This window comes from Orcinus orca, chromosome 16 (assembly GCF_937001465.1).
Source record: "Orcinus orca chromosome 16, mOrcOrc1.1, whole genome shotgun sequence".
Classification (NCBI taxonomy): domain Eukaryota; kingdom Metazoa; phylum Chordata; class Mammalia; order Artiodactyla; family Delphinidae; genus Orcinus; species Orcinus orca.
The window spans coordinates 46,764,992-46,783,059 of NC_064574.1; the positions used below are offsets into that span (position 1 = coordinate 46,764,992).

The window sequence follows — 18,068 nt, forward strand, 5'->3', positions numbered from 1 at the left end:
TTGAAAGGCAACATCTTGTTGATGTTTCAATTTGTGGTTTCTAAGAGGATGACATGCAGGTACCCATTCAGAGACACCTTATATGGCTGTGTTATTTAGTCCCTGTCTACACCCTGATGGAGAGGACTTCTTCAGGTACTTTCGGAGGTAACTGTCATCTATTTGACATTATTTACTGAGCACCTGCTAAGTGCCAAGCACTGTCCCAGATGCTGGGAACCCATCAGTGAACAAAAGGCAAAAAATTCCTGCCCTTGTGGAGTTTACATCATAGTTGAAGGATTCAGAATAAACAATTTTAAAAGGCAAATTGTATAATATTTACAAGGATTTCAGTAGCAAGAAAGAGAGCAGAGAAGGAGGATAGAGTGTGTTGGAGAGTTTGCTGCAGACGACTGGATGGTCAGCGTAGGTCTCATGGAAAAGCTGACATTTCAGCAAAGACCTGAAGAGAGAAAAGCAAAGACCCCCAAGGTGAGGACTTGCCTGTTGTGTTTGAGGGACATCAAGTAGGCCGGTGTGGTGACAGCAGAGAGAACAAGGGCAAAAACAGTAAAAGAGGGGGTCGGAGGAGCCAGCAGAACAGGGGCAGATTTCAGATCGGAGCATCTGGAAATTTCTGTGACTACAGAATCCTTCTGCAGCTGGGCTGTCTGATAGGCCTGCGAGCCACACGTGGCTGGCCTCCCGCTCCAAATGTGGCTCATGTAATCAACGAGCTGAATTTTAATCCCGTTTAACTGTAATTAATTGAAATTTAAGCAGCCACATGTGGCTCACTGCCGCCACACTGGACAGAGCAGCTCCAGGCTGCTCGGGAGCTGATGGGATCTGATTCACGTTTCTGCAGCCTTGCTCTGGCTACTTGGTTGGGAGTGTGGAGGGGGAAGGACAGAGACAGAGACCCCAGGTGACCATGCACCCAGCCACACGCAGGTCCCCACAGAATCAGGCCAGCAGAGCATCACTTGCTAGCCTGTCTCTCCTGGAACACACCTGACCTGGACTGACAGAACCTTTGCCAGGCCGACTGAATGAAATTCCTCATGAGACATTTAGCAGGAACACCAGCATTTCCTGGGAATTATGTCATTTGGAAAGAAGGGAAAGTGAGGGAAGCGGGTGTACGTGGGCTGATCCTCCATGCTCAGCCAGAACTTGGTGTTAGGCTAATTTTAACCAAAAACTCCAGCAAGGCTGGCTTATCATACACATTTCCAGTCAAAACCCCCAAAGCTCAGAGAGATGAAATCCCCTTTGTGGTGGCAGCAGGATCTGAATTCATCGACCTGGCTCAAAACCCACATCTTGGGGCTTCCCTGGTGGCGCAGTGGTTGAGAATCCGCCTGCCGATGCAGGGGACACGGGTTTGAGCCCTGGTCTGGGAAGATCCCACATGCCGCGGAGCAACTAGGCCCGTGAGCCATGGCCGCTGAGCCTGCACGTCCGGAGCCTGTGCTTCGCAACAAGAGAGGCTGCGATGGTGAGAGGCCCGCGCACCACGATGAAGAGTGCCCCCCCCTCGCTGCAACCGGAGAAAGCCCTCGCACAGAAACGAAGACCCAACACAGCCAAAAATAAATAAATAAATAAATAAATTTTTTTTTAAAAAAGAAAAAACCACATCTTTTTGACTGCACCCTAATGATGTCCTTCCCCAAACCTCAAAGTTTATAGTCTGATCAAAGTATTAGGTCAAAATGAGCCTAGTTCTGCTGGCAAGGAGACTGCCGTTTCTCTCACCGTTTGAAGGCAAAGTCAGCCTTTTTCACAGAGGAAAGAGGGTCCTTCGTTGTGGATCTAAAATGAAACCCCCCCGAGAGAGAACAATTTCCTCCCTCCTTGTTGGAAAAATTGGGACATTGTTTCTAGAGGCAGGGAGCCTAATCATTCTTGTACTCATGCTTTGTACAGGAAATTAAAATGAATGGAAGCTGTGTGACAATGAACTGGCATTTTCTAGAAGGGGTGTTGTCAAAGACTGATTCTACTGGGACAGAAACAGTGACAGGCTCAGAGGACTCAGAAGGCCTCTGCCTCATCAGCCCTGATGACAAAGGGCCAGGTGGGCCTGAGACCCTCACCCCATGGAGGTGCCCAGACTTTAGCTCCCTCCGGCAAGTTGCCTGGTCTGATGCAAATATAGTCACCAAGCTCCCATGCCCTGGAGTGTCACTCAGAACCCAAAAGCAGGTGGTGTCTGGGTCACAGACCCGTCCCAGTTGTTTGGAACAGGGCCGGCATCCTCCCAGACCTGCTATTCACTCTTAACTTGCATTTGTATCTCTTAAGGAATCTCTGAACTCAGGAGAAAAGGCTGCCACTTCCCTTTTCTACCATTTAGCAGAAAAAGGACTGCACACAAATTAGGACATTCAGCCTTCAGAATGAAAAAGCAGGGGAGGGATAAATTAGGAGATTGGGATTAACATACACACACTACTATATATTAAATAATCAACAAGGACCTACTATATAGGACTGGGAACTCTACTCAATATTCTGTAATAACCTATATGGGAAAAGAATCTGAAAAAGAGGAGATATATGTATATGTATAACTGAGTCAGTTTGCTGTACACCTGAAACTAACACAACATTGTAAATCAACTATAATCCAATATAAAATAAAATTAAAAAGAAAGAAAATAGAATACATACTCGCTTGCTAAAAACTTCCTTTGTTCAGTGCCCAGAAGGTTTTTTCCTGGGAGTCCGTGGGTTGAAATCAGGGTGAGATTACTGAACTTCAGGTGAGAGCTAAGGAGAAAGAAAAAAAAAAAAAAGAGGTAAAGCCCAATTCAGTGAAAGTTTATTACAATTCAATTTAACCTTATTTCACGCGTCTTCCAGTTGTTGAGTCTTTCTTTGAACGCAGCAACTCTTTTTGCACAAACCTTCCAAGAGAACCGACCATTTAAATGAAAGAAGTGAGAGGGTGCCGGAGCAGCTAATGGCAGAAACTTCCAAAAGCTGTGACCTTGTGAAGGCAGCTGCCATTTAACTTTCTAAAATTTGCTTCTCAGAGTAAAACAAAATAAAACCCCAAACGGGGAGGAAGCAGGTAAATGTAGTATAAGTCAACGCCAAGTTTGAGTTTCAGACTCCTTCTGAGAGATGGCCTGGAATTCTAACCACCACGGTGAAACTTGCTGAGTGCTTACACTCCAGTGCTCTGCAAGGCCCTCATTGAGTCCTGGAAGCAGTACGATGAGGTCAGTACTATTATTACCCCGATGTTATTATGCGGAACAGAGGCAAAGTGATTTGCCTAAGACGGTGCAGCCAGGTAATCTGGAGGCTGGGTGTGAACCCAGGCCATCTGGCTTTAGCATCTCCTCATCTAACCTTGGCCTTCACTGCCCTGTAGACCCCAAACTGTGGACAGGGATGCAAAGCTCATCTAATTCCCATAGTCAACATTAGCTTTATGACTTTCAGATATATGTAACTACTCAGATCAGGAGAGCACAGCATCACAGAGGAGAGAATTCTAGAAGATTCCTTTCAAGAGCAAAGCTGCCTCATATTTATTTGCATCAGGCTTTCCAGGGCCCGAGGCATGATTATGGGTGTCGTCATAGAGATTAATCTTCAGGACAATTTCTGCCGGGGGTGGTGGCAGGGGGGCGGTGCAGGTTTGTATTCTCTGTATTTCAGACAGAAGAAAATCGAGGTTGGAAACGGTAGGTAATTTGTTCACGGTCACAAAGCTCAGAAGCAGCAGGGCCGGAAATGAAAGCCACATCTTCTGAGCCCAAGTAGTGCCCTCTGCACTCACCCAGGCGGCCCAGGGACCAGTCCCCCAGGTATAGTAAGCAGACGCCCAGCACACTAAGCGGACGCTCCTCAGCGCTCCCGCCGTGTCTCCCTGAAATAGTTAAGATACTCCTGCTGCAGATCTGCCTTCCAGCTACAGTCAGCAACGTCTTATGGGTAGGCTGATCTCTTGGCTTCAGCAGGATGAGAAAAACATTTTTTTTTTCTAAAAATCTCTTCTTGGTTCACCCCTCCCCTTAGACCAACCAAATGCAGAAAAAGAAACCTTCTCCAAGTTAGAGGAAAACACCTGCCCTCTTTTCCCAGGAGAAAACTGGAAAATTTCCAAACGTGGAAATGCTATCAATTTGCGGACAATCCGTTAAGTACCATTAAAAGCAGGAGACTTCTGGGGATGGCACGGCAGGCAATGGAAGAAACTCAACTGCACCTGACATTTAAAAATAGCTAAATATTAGGAAGGGTTTTGCTTTAAAGTCTCTAAGGATGTGTGTCATTTAAGAATGAATATTCTTATTTGATACAAAGAAAAGCAAGCACATTTTATCCCCTAATAATAAGAATAAAATTTTGAATACGTTCAAATAACATAAAGGTCACAATTAACCCCGACTACTTATGGCTGCAGTCTGCAAACACACCAATTACCATTTAACGGAAAATGCAAATAATAATACGTGTTTATACTTACACGCGGTCAAAATTTATTTGGGCTTTGGAGCCTATGTGGCTAAAATGTGGTTTATGTTGTACTAATAATACAATTATATGCAGGCTTCTTTTACGTCTCTATGTGAATAAGTGGATTAGTAATTATCCAGCTGTATTTTTTACTAAAGAAACAATCTCTTTGGCACTGAACAGTCTGAACTATCTAACAACGTGGATCACTTGTAAAATGACTTGTAAATTGCCGAATTACCACACTGTATTACCCTGAATTATGCTATTGTACAATTAAAGATGTCGCCAAAAGACTGGGGGAGGGGCCTTTTCTTACTTTTTATCTATTAAGGAACCAGCTTCCCACCCTTCTTCTCTAGCCTTAGCCAAATTCCTTTTGCGTTCTTCATTGTGGCTGTTCTGGTTCTATATCCAATCTTCAAGGTCCCTACTTCACCCTTTCTTGTTCTCCCTACTATCCCCCTTTCTCATTCTCAAGTGAGAACATCTCCCACGTCATAAGGAAAACAGAAACTAGTCCCCTGGCAAGACCCCTCCCTCCATTTCCCTTCTTGCCACCTCCAGATACAGCTACAAGAGCCATCTTCCATTCCCCCCATTCAGAAGGGAGGGGTGTCCCATTAACCCTGTCTCCTCTTCAAGTTCCTCTCCTGTCTCTCCCTCTCCCTATCCCAGCAAGTTTCTCTTACAACTGCACTTAAGAAACCTGGAAGTGACCTGTCTAGTGCTGACAGGTGGAGCCACGCTGTCAGCAGGCCCTGCTTCTCCACTTCTCAATGTGTGCCTTCCATTTGCAAGGTCACCTCAGGTCCAAGGTGGCTCCTGGAGCTCCAGCCATCACACCCCACATCCACATTACAGGCAGAAAAGGGAGGAGGAATGGGTAGAAAAGGATGCCCATTAAAGAGCTTCCCTGAATGTCTCACATGACATTTCTGTTGACGTGGGAGAACTTAGTGACATGGCCATATATAGCAGCAAGGGAGGCTGAGAAATGTGGCTTTTCAAAGAGAAACACAATGGGTTTTCCAAGAACCACACTGCCCAGGGTTCTGTTGTCAAGGACAAAGTACGGAATAAACACTGGAAAGGAACTAGAAATCTCTATGTATTGACTCCTAAAGGAAAGGGGGGGGTGATGAGGGAAGATGCTGTATCAGTCAGGGTCTGAGCAGGAAGTAGACAGCCGACTCCACAGTGTTTGACTGAGTGAAGGCAGAGGTGTGGGCAGGGTTCTGGGGCTCATCCAGGGACTAGCAATGGTGGGTGGGGTGCCACTGCTGGTGGGAATCCTGAGGAACAAGGGCTGGAGGACATGTGGACAGCTGGGACCATGCAGGAGGCCACACCCAGGAGCTACCGCCATAGAACACGTGGTCTGAGACAGCACTGTCTTAAGGTTCTCTTTGAAGACTGCTTTCCTCGCCAGCTCCTCCTCCATGCCCCATCTATCCTTTGCCAAACTTCCCAGTCTCCATGCCCAGCTCCCTGGGTGATGTGATTGACACCACAACTTCATCTTACATCTTTACATTATAGTTTTCTTCTGAGCTAGAAACCTAATTTCCAGATGCCCATCAGTCCTAATGCGGCCCCTCCACAGGTATCCCAAATTCAATACGTGTCCAAACAAAGGTCCATGTGGCCCAGTCCCACTCCTCTTTTAACTTCATCAAAGGCATGGTCAACAGACTGCCTCTCAAGTTAGGAATTCGGGAACCAACCTCAAACTCCTACCCTCTCTCTCCCTTTCCACAGTTGGTCACCATGTCCAGTCATGTCTATGTCGTCCACATCTCTTGAATGCCCAACACCTGCCATTCCCAGGACACACTGCCTTTGCTCACCTTCTTGCCCAGAGAACACAGTCACAGGGTTAGTCGTCCCGGCACAAGCCTCTCTCCTGCCCATCTTCCACACGGCTACTGGAAACCTCTTTTTAAATTAAATCCCATCTCACGTCTATGTCTGCTCACCGCTTTGGTAGACGCAGAGCAGAGCAGCTAAGACCATGGGCTCAGGGGTCAGATTGCCTCACTGGACTCCTGGCCCGAGCACTTTCTAACTCTGACTTTGAGCAAGTTATTCAACCTCTCTGTGGCTCAGTTGCTAGCCGGTAAAATGGGAACAATAGAACCTAGCTCCTCACAGGGGTGCTGTGAGGATGAGATGAAATAATATCTGTAAAATGCTTAGACTATTGCCTGCTGCACAAAACATTTTCAATGAATGTTACCTATTTTTATAACCAAAATACTAAGTCCAAATTCATGAGCATGGTATCTCAGGCCCTTATGGTTGGGGCCTAACCTAGCCTCTTCACCCTTCTTTGTAACATCAACCTTTTTGCTATGCCATGAAGGTTCCCTGTCTCTTTCATGACTTTATGTGAACTTACCATCAGCATTTCCATTTTATCTTCAACCTCATATTTTGCTGTGATAGTTATCTCTGTCATCTGATTTAGAAACATCCAATATTTGATTTCTTAAATTTATAACTATCTAAGAGTATCAGTCCAAAGTCATTATACTATTTATAATGTACAAACAGATCTTAGCTCTTCTGAGGATGAAATATGGATATAAAACATTTAAGGCTTTTATTCTGATTACCTATGAATATTCAAAAAGTTCCTGCAGGGAGTTCCCTGGTGGTGCAGTGGTTAGGAATCTGCCTGCCAATGCAGGGGACACGGGTTCGAGCCCTGGTCTGGGAAGATCCCACATGCCGCGGAGCAACTAAGCCTGTGCGCCACAACAAGAGAAGCCCCGCAATGAGAAGCCCATGCACCACAATGAAGAGTAGCCCCTGCTCGCTGCAACTAGAGAAAGCCCGCGCACAGCAACGAAGACCCAACGCAGCCAAAAATAAATTAATTAATGAATTTTTTTAAAAAAGTTCCTGTACATGGAAGTGGGTCACGGGGTGCATCCTGGTTTGGACACGTGTTAGACGAGATGGCAGAAGCAGCAGCACATTGGGAAAAGCACGATCTCGGGTCTAATGGTATCGGCTTAACGTATAGAAAGGAAACCTAGCATCATTGTGAGCCCTCTGCTCCAAAATCAAAGGTCACCATGCTGTGGAAGCAAAAAAAGTTCAAGTGAAGCGCTCAGGCCAATGAAACATTAAACAAGTGCACCTGCATTTCCACAGCAGATAATTCCGGTGGGATTTCACGTTGCTGTGGATACAGAGGGAGGAACAGCTCAAAGATACTTGTAAAGCAGGGAGGGATTAGAGTATCCAGGGAAATAAGTAAAAGCTATTGTGTTTCATCCCATGCTTCGGGAGGACGGCTACAAAATCAGGTCTGAGCATTCTTATCCTTCAAATAAAGAGGGTCACATTGCCAGTTTATGGTGAACATGGTAAAAGAAACATAACACTTCTCATGTGGCTTACCCTTCTGAGCGGTAGAAACCTGCCAACCTGCCAGGTGAATGCTTATTATTTTTTATTTTTATGTTTTTGCTGATTTCCTATTTGGGGGAGGGCACATAACAGGGACAACCAAAGCAAGGGATTTAATTAACTGTTTTCATTAATGCTTTTATTTGAACAAATAATATAGAGGGAAACTAATTATCCCATATCGATCTAAACGTTACAATTTAATTTACTAAAATCTCTGCTTCCTGAATTGCTCAAGCAATGACAAAAATATCTGCCAACTGACAGTAAGTTCCAGCTCAAGACAGATATTTAACCTAACTGCATGTGTGACTTGTCAGAGAATAACTCCGACTTAATGATACCACATAATTCCACAAAATTAATGATAAGATGATGAGATTTAAAAGTTAGGAGTTCTATGAACTTCCAGTAGGAGAGGAAAAATAGGGACAAAACAAATCAAAACAAAATATTTATCCTGAGAACCAGTTAAGAGAATCTACAGTTTTTCCTTGAAAAATGTTTAATTTCAGCAATATTTTTTCCGCTTAGATCACAAAAGAGACCTTTGGACAACGTCCTTGGCTACTGACTTCATTTTTGTTGTGTGAGTTAAAATGACACAGCAGCTGCACGCCTGGCCACAAAGCTGTCAGTAACAGCACACCCTGACCTCTGGGGGAGACCAGAGGCGTAGGGGCGTGTGGTCAAGGATTCCGAGCTCTCTATCGATAGAAGGGATGCGGTCAGTGTTCATGGGGCGGGTGCCATCTTCCTCGGCTCCCCTGCTCATGGAAGCCCCTGTAGGAACTGGGATACAGCCCAGCGGAAGGGGCCAAGGAGCAAGTCTCTTCAGCCTGCCTGAGTCCAGCCTTGTGTCCCGGGGCAAGGATCTCTGATCAGCACTGGATCCAATAATAAGTAAAAAAGCTTGCCTGGCTGGACCTCAGTGCTCTGTGGATTCTCCAGGGACCTGGCAGGGGAGGGGGCTGGTGACCGGGGTAAAGGGGTATGGGGGAGGGAGATTTGGGGCTTCAGGATTTCAGATGAAAAGCTTATGTATCTCTGCATGAAAGGAAAACATAAATCCTTACTGAAAAAGAGAAAATGAGTGTAATGTTTGAAATGTCCACTGAACAAATAAGAATAAAATTTGGGAGTTCTGGCAAAAAAGACCAAAATGAAATTGAGTTTTGCTTTATGATTTAGGGGAAATGATTTATGATGTTTTCATCTCTATATACATGAAGTAAAAATGTCATACATTTATCCTTTGAGCATATAAATGTAAGATGTAAATACCAAGATGGAAGGTATGAAAGACAAGCCGGAAAGCCTTCGCACACAAGAGGCGGCCAAGTACAAGACAAAATCGGTCGTCCCATGGGACTGGAAAAACCAAGCATTATGGGAATTCAAAAGCAAGTGAGATCACTTCTAGTCTCGAAGGATGAGGAAAGGTTTTATGCTTTGGGCAAATGCTGGCAGTTAGGAAGGCTTTATTGACACCATCAGGGCAGGTTTCCTCATGCTTGGCAGGTGTATCTCCTTGGACCTGCATTCTCAATGGTGAATAGTTGAAGCATGAAGCTTTGTGAAATGCTTTCTACTAGGTCCGATGCAGCATGTAAATACTATGAACTTAGGGTAATGACTTCAGCTATGCAATGTTTAATGATACATTAATAATTATGCCTGGTAAGCCCTGAAGTAATGATGTGACTTAGAAGTTCTATGATTTGTTGAGAATTTAAAAATATGGTTTGGAAAACACGGCCCATAAAAACAGCTCAGTTACAATGAGCAATCCGAGGGGGAAATAGGTTTCCTCATAGATAAGACTGCCAAGTTTGAGGAAATGTCTATATAAATGTTACTAAACCCGGCTGCATGTCAGAATTACCTGGAGAGTCTTAAAAATACAAATTCCTGGAGCCCACTCCAACCTGGTGAATTGTAACCACAGGAACAGGGGCCCAGGAAGCTGTCTTTTTACAACTACCACCTCCCCACCCTTACCTGCACCCCAAAAGTAGCTCTGATGTACCGGATGGTAGAGTCTGGAATTTCCACAAACTGTTGCTTATATGGAAAGTTACTCCACCTTAACCCCGAGGTCTAGGAAGCTGATCCACAACGTTTTTCTTCACCACAGTTCTTAAAATCAAAAGGGAAATGCAGGGCTTCCCTGGTGGCGCAGTGGTTGAGAGTCTGCCTGCCGATGCGGGAGACACGGGTTCGTACCCCGGTCTGGGAGGATCCCACATGCCGCAGAGTGGCTGGGCCCGTGAGCCATGGCCACTGAGCCTGTGTGTCCGGAGCCTGTGGTTCGCAACGGGAGAGGCCACGACGGTGAGAGGCCCGCGTACCGCAGAAAAAACAAAAAAAGAAGGGAAATGCAAGCAGTTTTTCCCAAGCCCTAGCACCTTACCATGTGGCGAGTGTTCCTTTGAAAGGAACGCTCTTCAGAGAACTACACTTAGAGATAAAGTCTCTGCTCAGCGGGCGGCCTTGCCTGGTCTGGGTCTCACACAATGGTTCCGGGTGCTCCCTTTCTCCAAAGATCACGGCTACGGGCACCTCTACGGAAGGGTCCTGGCCTATGTTTCCACCTAACATCAGATGCTGTAAGGCAGAAGGTGAGGGGTTTGACACCCCCTGACTCCCTCAGTGCAGGGAAGCAGGCGCGGACGCCTCAGGAAACGCCCCGGGTTCATCCCTAGTCCTTGGGGAAGAGAGCACCTCCCACATCATGACTCTCCAGGCAATTTCCTCACAACGCTCAGCTCCCACCGGGATCTGGACATGCAAACGGCATTAGCGGGGAGGTGTCAGTCTAGCAAGAATTGAGTGCTAGGTCTTTCTAGGTGCTTTGCCTTCTTGCCAGTGGAGGAGGAGAGATCCTGGGTGCTTTCCCTGTTGTACAGCTGTGGAAACGACGGAGGTTCAGAGAGGTCAGATGGTCCACGTGGTGCCCAGAAGTAGTGGCAGAGAGCTGACTCTACCCCAACTCAGCAGTTCTCGTGCTCCCAAAATCAGTGTGAAAACACGGGTCCCAGCCCCCGGCCCCGGGTTTCCGATTCAGTCCTTACAGGGGGGCCTGTATCGGCACCTGCAACAGGTTCCCAGGCAGCGCTAAAGGTGAAAACTGCTGATCTAATTTCATCTCCATCCCAAAGGAGAAATCAAGTATTTGCCAAGACAGGCCCACTCTCCCTCTTTGTTCCAGCAGAGGTTGCTGGTGGAGCAGAGTACGTGGGTTCTCTCTAGAGCTGCCAGGACGCCCGGGGAGAGAGGTGGAAGGAGATCAGGAGATGCTCCCGACACAGTTTTCCCGTCTGGCCTTGCTTCCCTCTGCCTTTGTCTAGACCCACGCCTTCGTTAAAGGGCAACTGTATGAGCATCAAGAAAGGAGAACAAATGAAAGAAACCAGGCCGGCAGCGGGCCCACCCTCATCACCTGCAAATGGTCCTCCCGTCCCAGTGCTTTCCTGCCTTCTCTGCCCGGGGTCTCCCCCTGACTGTGGCAGCTTGAGGGACAGGCTGGAAGCATAGCCCAGGGTGACCAGATGGACAGGAACTGTTGGGTAAATACCCTACTTCCTCGGGTGTGGAGGGACTGTTCCCAGCCGTGTCCTCGGAGGGGGTCCCGGCGGGACTGAGCCTCGTTGCCCATGGTGAGCCAAAGGCACATGATTTGGGGGCTTTGCTGGCATTCCTGCCGGTCCCATCTCACCTGCTCGCTCGGGTAGTTCCCAGGGATCACCCCCAAATAAACTACTCGCACCAAATTCTTTGTTTTCAGCTTTTGCAGGACCTCAAACCAAGACGGAGCCAATGTCGTCATTTGAAAATGACCTGATAGTAGAGGACAGAGGCTGAAGTTACTGGTCCGTGTTTGCAGTTTGTGTTTTGTGCGATCGTGAAGACAATTTGTAAAAAACGCAGTATCTGTGAAACACAATAAAACCAGGTATGCCTGTACATTTAAATACTGGAATCAGTTAGGAAATGGGATGGTGATTAGGAACCAGGGACAGCTCCAGGTCAGTATTTTCTGGAGGCAGGATGTCAGGTCCTTCTGCCTGGGGAGGCTGAGCCTTTGAACCTGACATACTGCCCCACCCCTCTATTTCCCCCCTACCAGGCCAGCAGAGGGGCCTCTGTATCAGTCCCGACAGGCCCCACTGTAATGCCAACATAACAAGATGGTGAGATGTGACCTGCCCCATGGATCTCCACCTGTGCCCCGGGCACATGCCACGGGCCTGGCCGCCACCCTGCATTTCCCTGGTACCCAAAGGGTGATTGGGGAGAGCACGCAGCCCTCAATTCGTGTGGCAGAGGCCGACGGCATGGACAGCCACCAACCTGTTCATGGGGTTTATCGCTGAGATCAGCACGTAAGCACTGACTACTTAATTAGTCACCTAATTAGTGACAACCACAACGAAGCCTTCAGATGTCCTCAAAGGTAAAGATAAGAAGCCTCATTAATCTGCAAGCGCTCGGCTGCTGCCGCCAGACCCCACAGCTGGGCCGGATGCTGTGTGGTCCTGTGCGGCCCGATAACATGTGTTCCGGTCATCCAGCCACAACTGCAGCTTCACAAACGTGCCCTGTCGTTCCCAGCTAGTCTTAGTTGTTCTCGACACACCCATCAGATGAGGGATCAATGCCCAGGTCGAAAACCAGAAACTTCACCCTTTGGTGAGATGACTTGGTGGGCGTTTTGAGACATCTCTTCCCGGGGGTGGAAGTGGAAGCCGAGGTGATGGTGGGTGGTTCCCGTGAACCAAAGTGCATCTTCTTCTAACCACCCAGCCTCGGCGGGATGCCACCCAGGGCTGCCTTCATTCACTGTCATCCCAGGAGTCATACATGAATTTTTCTAGCCCTGTTATAGGCCGCTTGAGAGATTCTTTACATCAGAACTGAATTAGGTAAGATTTTAAAATAATGGATTAAAAGGAACTGCTCCATAATTGGAAGTAAATAATATAATACACAAAGCATAGAGACGTACGAGCTGAAACAGAATCAAATAGTAACCGCTTCAGCTCAGTGACTTGACGCCCAAGACATAGGGAAGAAGCTGTTGTGAATAATTCTGGAAAATAAAATGTCTGTTTGGGACACTGACTGCAGCAGGGCCTGAGATTCTGTGTTTCTAATCAGCTCCCAGGAGATACCAATCCTGCTGGACTCCAGACCAAACTTTTGAGTAGAAAGGACATAAGACGTAGGATGAGTCCATAGACCTGGTTCCTACTCCTTTTTTGGTAGAGCATATCCATATTTCTTTTTTTTTTAAATGATTTTGGAGTACTACTGTGGAAAGTAGCATTACTTTGGGGAGTTCATCAGGTCCAGACCTGGTACACAAAGGGACTGCTAAAAATATGGCCAGCTAAGCTGCGTGAAAAGAGGCCCCTTGCTTTCTGGAAAGAGCTTTCAGACTTCATTGCAAAGTTCTCCTTCGGGAAATAGCATTTCCTTGACAGATGACAGAAGCTCCCCTCTGGCCTTGGCTGTTGACCCAAGAATAGGGAGTTCCCTTTAGACCTCTGATACGGTCGGTGGAGTTCCTAGTGTGACAGCGCCCAGGGCTGGCAGGGCCAGGGGAGCCCTGCCGTGACCCTCCCTCAGCAGAGGAGGAGGGCAGGACCACAGCACTGGTTGGTAGCAGAGGTGGGCTGATGACCGAGGCCAAGATCTTTCTGCCAAAAACCAATGTTTGGGGTTTTAAAGAGGTTTTATTAATAGAAGTACCAAGAAGGATAATGTACATGAAACACCTACGGTGCCCAAGCCAACACCTTTCCGTCCGGAAGAGCCAGGCAAATGAACAAACACATGAGAACCACAATTTAAAAATAGCTCAGGTTCGTCACCTGAATGTCTTGGGCATGATGAGAAACACAGATAATTCACAGCAAAGTGTCTTAAGAGTGGCCTTTCCCCTCCAATTCACTGCCCTCTATTCCATAGGATGAGTGAGGGTTTCCTCCTCTATGCCCCCCACCCCAAGAAAGCTCCCCAGCCCTGGTTCTGTGCCTGCTGTCCTTCCCCCTGCCAGCCCCTGGTCCCCACCCAGGGGGCACACAGCCCGGCAAGGCAGGTGATGAGGGGAAAGGAGGCCAGGACGTGTGTGCCCGCAGGGTGGGGCCTGGGAGCCTGAACATGCTCCCTCCTCTGCCCTCCATGGAGTTACCTGGGCACAGCACCCTCAGAAGACAGATGCACAAGACGCGGGGAGGGGGGACAAATTAGCCAAGTCTCACCTCCACCCTGAATCACCCTGCACCCTCGCCCTTCTGCATCAGCTAGCCAGGGGCCTCAGGAGTGTCCATGGAGATTGCAGGAAGTCTAAGGGCAGGGCTGCCACTCAGCCCAGCGCTGGAATATTCACCAGGACCAGGAGGACACAGAGAACCACGGCGGGGGGGGGTTTGGTGTGTGTCCCTAGAAAACGCCTGTCACTCATGTCACCAGGTACTGGAGGGCCCAGGAGGTCTTGCCCTTGTAAGGACAAGAAGAAGATGCAGGGTGACCCACAGGCCTCACAACCAGAAAAGAAAGTGTGTCCTCCGTGCAGGTGTAACTGTGGACTGGTGGCAGCTGAGGACCAGATAGAAGGTTGTACTAAAAACCAAAACCCCAAATATCCCCTCAACACTCACACCTCGCATGGAGCTTCTATCCTGGTGTCTGTATTAGTTGGTGACTTTGGGCAAGTCACGTCAGCACCCCTAGTAGCACCGTGGCACTTGTGGAAAGAGAATTTCTGCAAGGACTGCTTTTGGTGTCTTTGAAGAGGAGACCAAAGGTGCTTTGCAATTTGTTTTGCATGTAAATAATATAAGAACAAAGAGTTGTGCTTGTTTTGTCACCAGATGACAGGATGACCAGATTTTCTGGAAAAAGAGGCGGCTGTACTGGGCCTCAAATGGATTTTCCAGGAACTACAGTGCCCCAACTGAGTTTAATAATGCAGGGCATGAGCGTGGGAGGGCGATTTTCCTAAATCTTGCCTCCAAAATGTGGATTTAATCCTCACTGGAGGTCAGTGTTTGGTGAAAACTCTGTTTCTTCAATTCCATCCCAACTCAAATCATTTACAAAGTTTAGTTCAAATGGCAGTTAAATTGGTAAAGTAAAATCTGCAGCAGGTTACTATGGTGACTGCTGATATGAAATAATTAGAGAAAATAATGAGAGAACTACTTCCTCTCTCCATGATTTGATATCCGTAAACTGATCCCGGTCTCTTTTTAGTGCACGTAATCTGTATAACGATGATAGAGAATTATGAGTACTTTAAAATGCTTTAAAAAGCTCTGTCTGATTGACGAATTTAATCAACCAAGTACTTATATCAAAATTTATACCTTTCTTTATTAAATCTAAGTTGATTCCACAAAAAGAAAATTATATGTGTATATCTTAATGTAATCATTTTAAAGAAGACATAATGACAAGATATATAGCTAAACTAAGATTTAAGATCTGTTTATGGTAACTTCTTGACTACTGTAATTTCACAACTCCACCCTGATGGTTCATCTTTCAAAAGTGGCTGTGCAGATTGCTGTTCAGAGTCTGAGGTGAAGAGACCTGTCAGAATAGGGAAAGCCCTCAAACTACAGAGTGGAACAGGCAGGAAAATGGAGATTCCTGGGTGCTTCTCATGATTTCTTTCTTGCAATGAGAGATTGCTGTAGACTGACCACAGTATTTAAAGCCTGTGAACTTGGTTGCTAATTTCAATAAAGACAGGCGACTTATTTCTGGTTAACTAAGGGTGTGTTCCGGATAATTGAACAAATTGGCTAGAAAGTGAAAAAATCTTCGGTTACGTATGATGTCAAATGAGCAAAATAACCATCTGGGTTACTTCGTCTCCATATCCACCAGGGACAAACACCTTCTAGGGGTCATTTCCTCCACGCTTTTCCTTGTCTAGACCCTCACCACTTATCTGGCCTCCGGAGGAGTCATGGTGGGGATGCCTTTCCCCATCTGCCACTCTCCTCTTAGCACCTACAGCTTTGAACAGTAGCTAAAGTTTCTCATGCGATCCTGAGCAAAAGGTCTGGGAAAAACTGGATTCTCCTAACTTAGGAGTCTGTGGTTCTCCAAAGCCTGGGTCTTTGAAAACATCTAGAGACTTTTTACGAAATGAATGAGGAAGCTAGGTCTGAGAGAAGTCAGGCACACATCGAAGGTTCCATGCCAGTGGTGGCAATGCCAGGCCATGAATCCAAGTTCTTGGACAATAACCCAGGGCTCTTCCTGTTAAAGAGAGGCTGAAATTCGCTGAGCAGATGAAGAGCTAACTGGGGGAGCTGAGAACCCTCAGGAATCACCTATCGGGAAAATGGGCTCTGCAAGGAAACTGTGCAGTGCTTTGAGGATAATAGAAAACACATCAAACAGCTGCACAGACCTCAGTTGTCCTGGGGAAATGTACTCTGTTCCCTGGCACCTGAAATGCAGGTGTTGAAGGAAAGGTCCTGGACTGTCTGCCACTTCTGAAGCCTATTTGTGATGCATACAGTCAAAACTGGTCCCCAAACCTGCTTGATCACACAGAGCACCTGTTAAAATACAGGTTCCCAGGGCCCTCCATAGGAGTTTCTGCTTCTCTGTGTCTGTGAGGTCTGGGAATCTACATCTTTAACAAATGCTCTAGGTGATTCTTATAATCCAGCCAAGAGAGGGGAGCACCAGTATAGAATAGGGGCTGGAAAACTTCTTCTGGAAAGGGTCAGAGTGACATATACTAGGCACTGCCAGCCAAACGGTCTCTGTCACGGCTACTCAAAGCTGCCGCTGTATCAACAAAACAGAGACAACACATAAATAAATGAGCGCGACTGTGTTCCCATAAAGCTTTATTTACAAAAGCAGGTGGACCTGTTTTGACCTGGGGGGCTAGAGTTTGCCAACCCCTGATCTAGAATATTCCACTGATTCATTAATCCACATAGACAACGTATGTGAGGTAGCAGAAAGCTCAGGTCTGTCCTTTCAAGGGACCCTCTCAGGTGTAGGAAGAGAAAGGCCCTTTAAAAACAAAAAAATAAAGTAAAACAACTCACCAAAATATCAGTGTCTCTAGGAAGGAAATTCCAACATTGGACGCACCAACCACAACAATCTTGGCATTGACAGTTATTTTAGGTTCCAACGTTAGTTTTCTGTTTATATGGTTCAAGGCATAACTCAACTGGAAAAAAATACAAAGAGAAAAAGGGACTTGAGGAAAATGTAGTTGAGTCTGCATTCCCAAATTGGCAATTACTTAACCAGTAATTACCAGCAAATCAAACTGAAAAATGCCCCTGTGCAGCCCTGAGGAAATTTATGGGAAGTAATTTTTAAGAAATTAATGTAAGAATATGGCAATATACCTAACACCTAGGCTGGTTCACATCAAAATACTTGATTTAGATCATTTTCGTCTTATTGTTGACAGATGTTTCGTATAGAACCCAGGCCATCTATGACTAGAGATGATAAGGTAAATAATTCCCCAAGAAGACAGGCAAGTTGCTGCTTGAGAATCTGTAGTTTCATCAAAGGTCCCAATCTTTCCTCCTGTCCATGGTTTGAACAATTATATTACAGTAGCTGGGTGCCTGATGGAAGGTATTAGCTCTCATTCAATTCTGCATCCCTCACACAACACCTGGAGCACAGTAGGTGTTCAGTAATATTTATAGAAGGACAAATGTGTTGAATGACAGAAGCATATTGGATGATAAGGATTGTTCAGTCTTTCAAATAACTTAGGGTCAGGGAGGACTCTTAGAAGCACAGAAAGTAACAGGTGATCGTTTTAATGTCCACGTTTGAAAAAATCACCTGGATTGATTTGTTTGGTTACTTTCCTGCAGAGGCTTCAGTGGGAACATGAAATGTACAAAGGAAGGTTTTACAAAGAGGTGGTGGGGTCTGTTTGTTTGTTTGTTTTTTGCCCACAAGGCACAGCATGTGGGATCTGAGTTTCCCGACCAGGGATCGAACCCATGCCCCTTGCATTGGGAGCGTGGACTCTTAACAACTGGACTGCCAGGGAAGTTGGGGTACTCTTAAAAGAACGTTGGATTGGGTCAGAAGACCTTGATTCTCTTTTTTAATTCATAAATTCAACACACATTTTTATTTGATGCTTCCTGTGTGTCTGGACAATAACAGGG

At 46.4% G+C, this 18,068-nt stretch overlaps 1 protein-coding gene across 1 annotated transcript in view; it reads right to left on the bottom strand.

Moving 5' to 3' along the window:
* CFAP61 (cilia and flagella associated protein 61) overlaps positions 1-18,068 on the bottom strand; it is a 255,995-nt gene that overhangs the window by 81,355 nt on the left and 156,572 nt on the right. Inside the window, exons 18-19 of the mRNA XM_049699137.1 lie at positions 16,968-17,095; positions 2,662-2,760 (exon numbers count right to left, since the gene is read on the bottom strand). Coding sequence (XP_049555094.1) covers positions 2,662-2,760; positions 16,968-17,095 — 227 coding nt within the window. The remainder of the gene's footprint in view (positions 1-2,661; positions 2,761-16,967; positions 17,096-18,068) is intronic.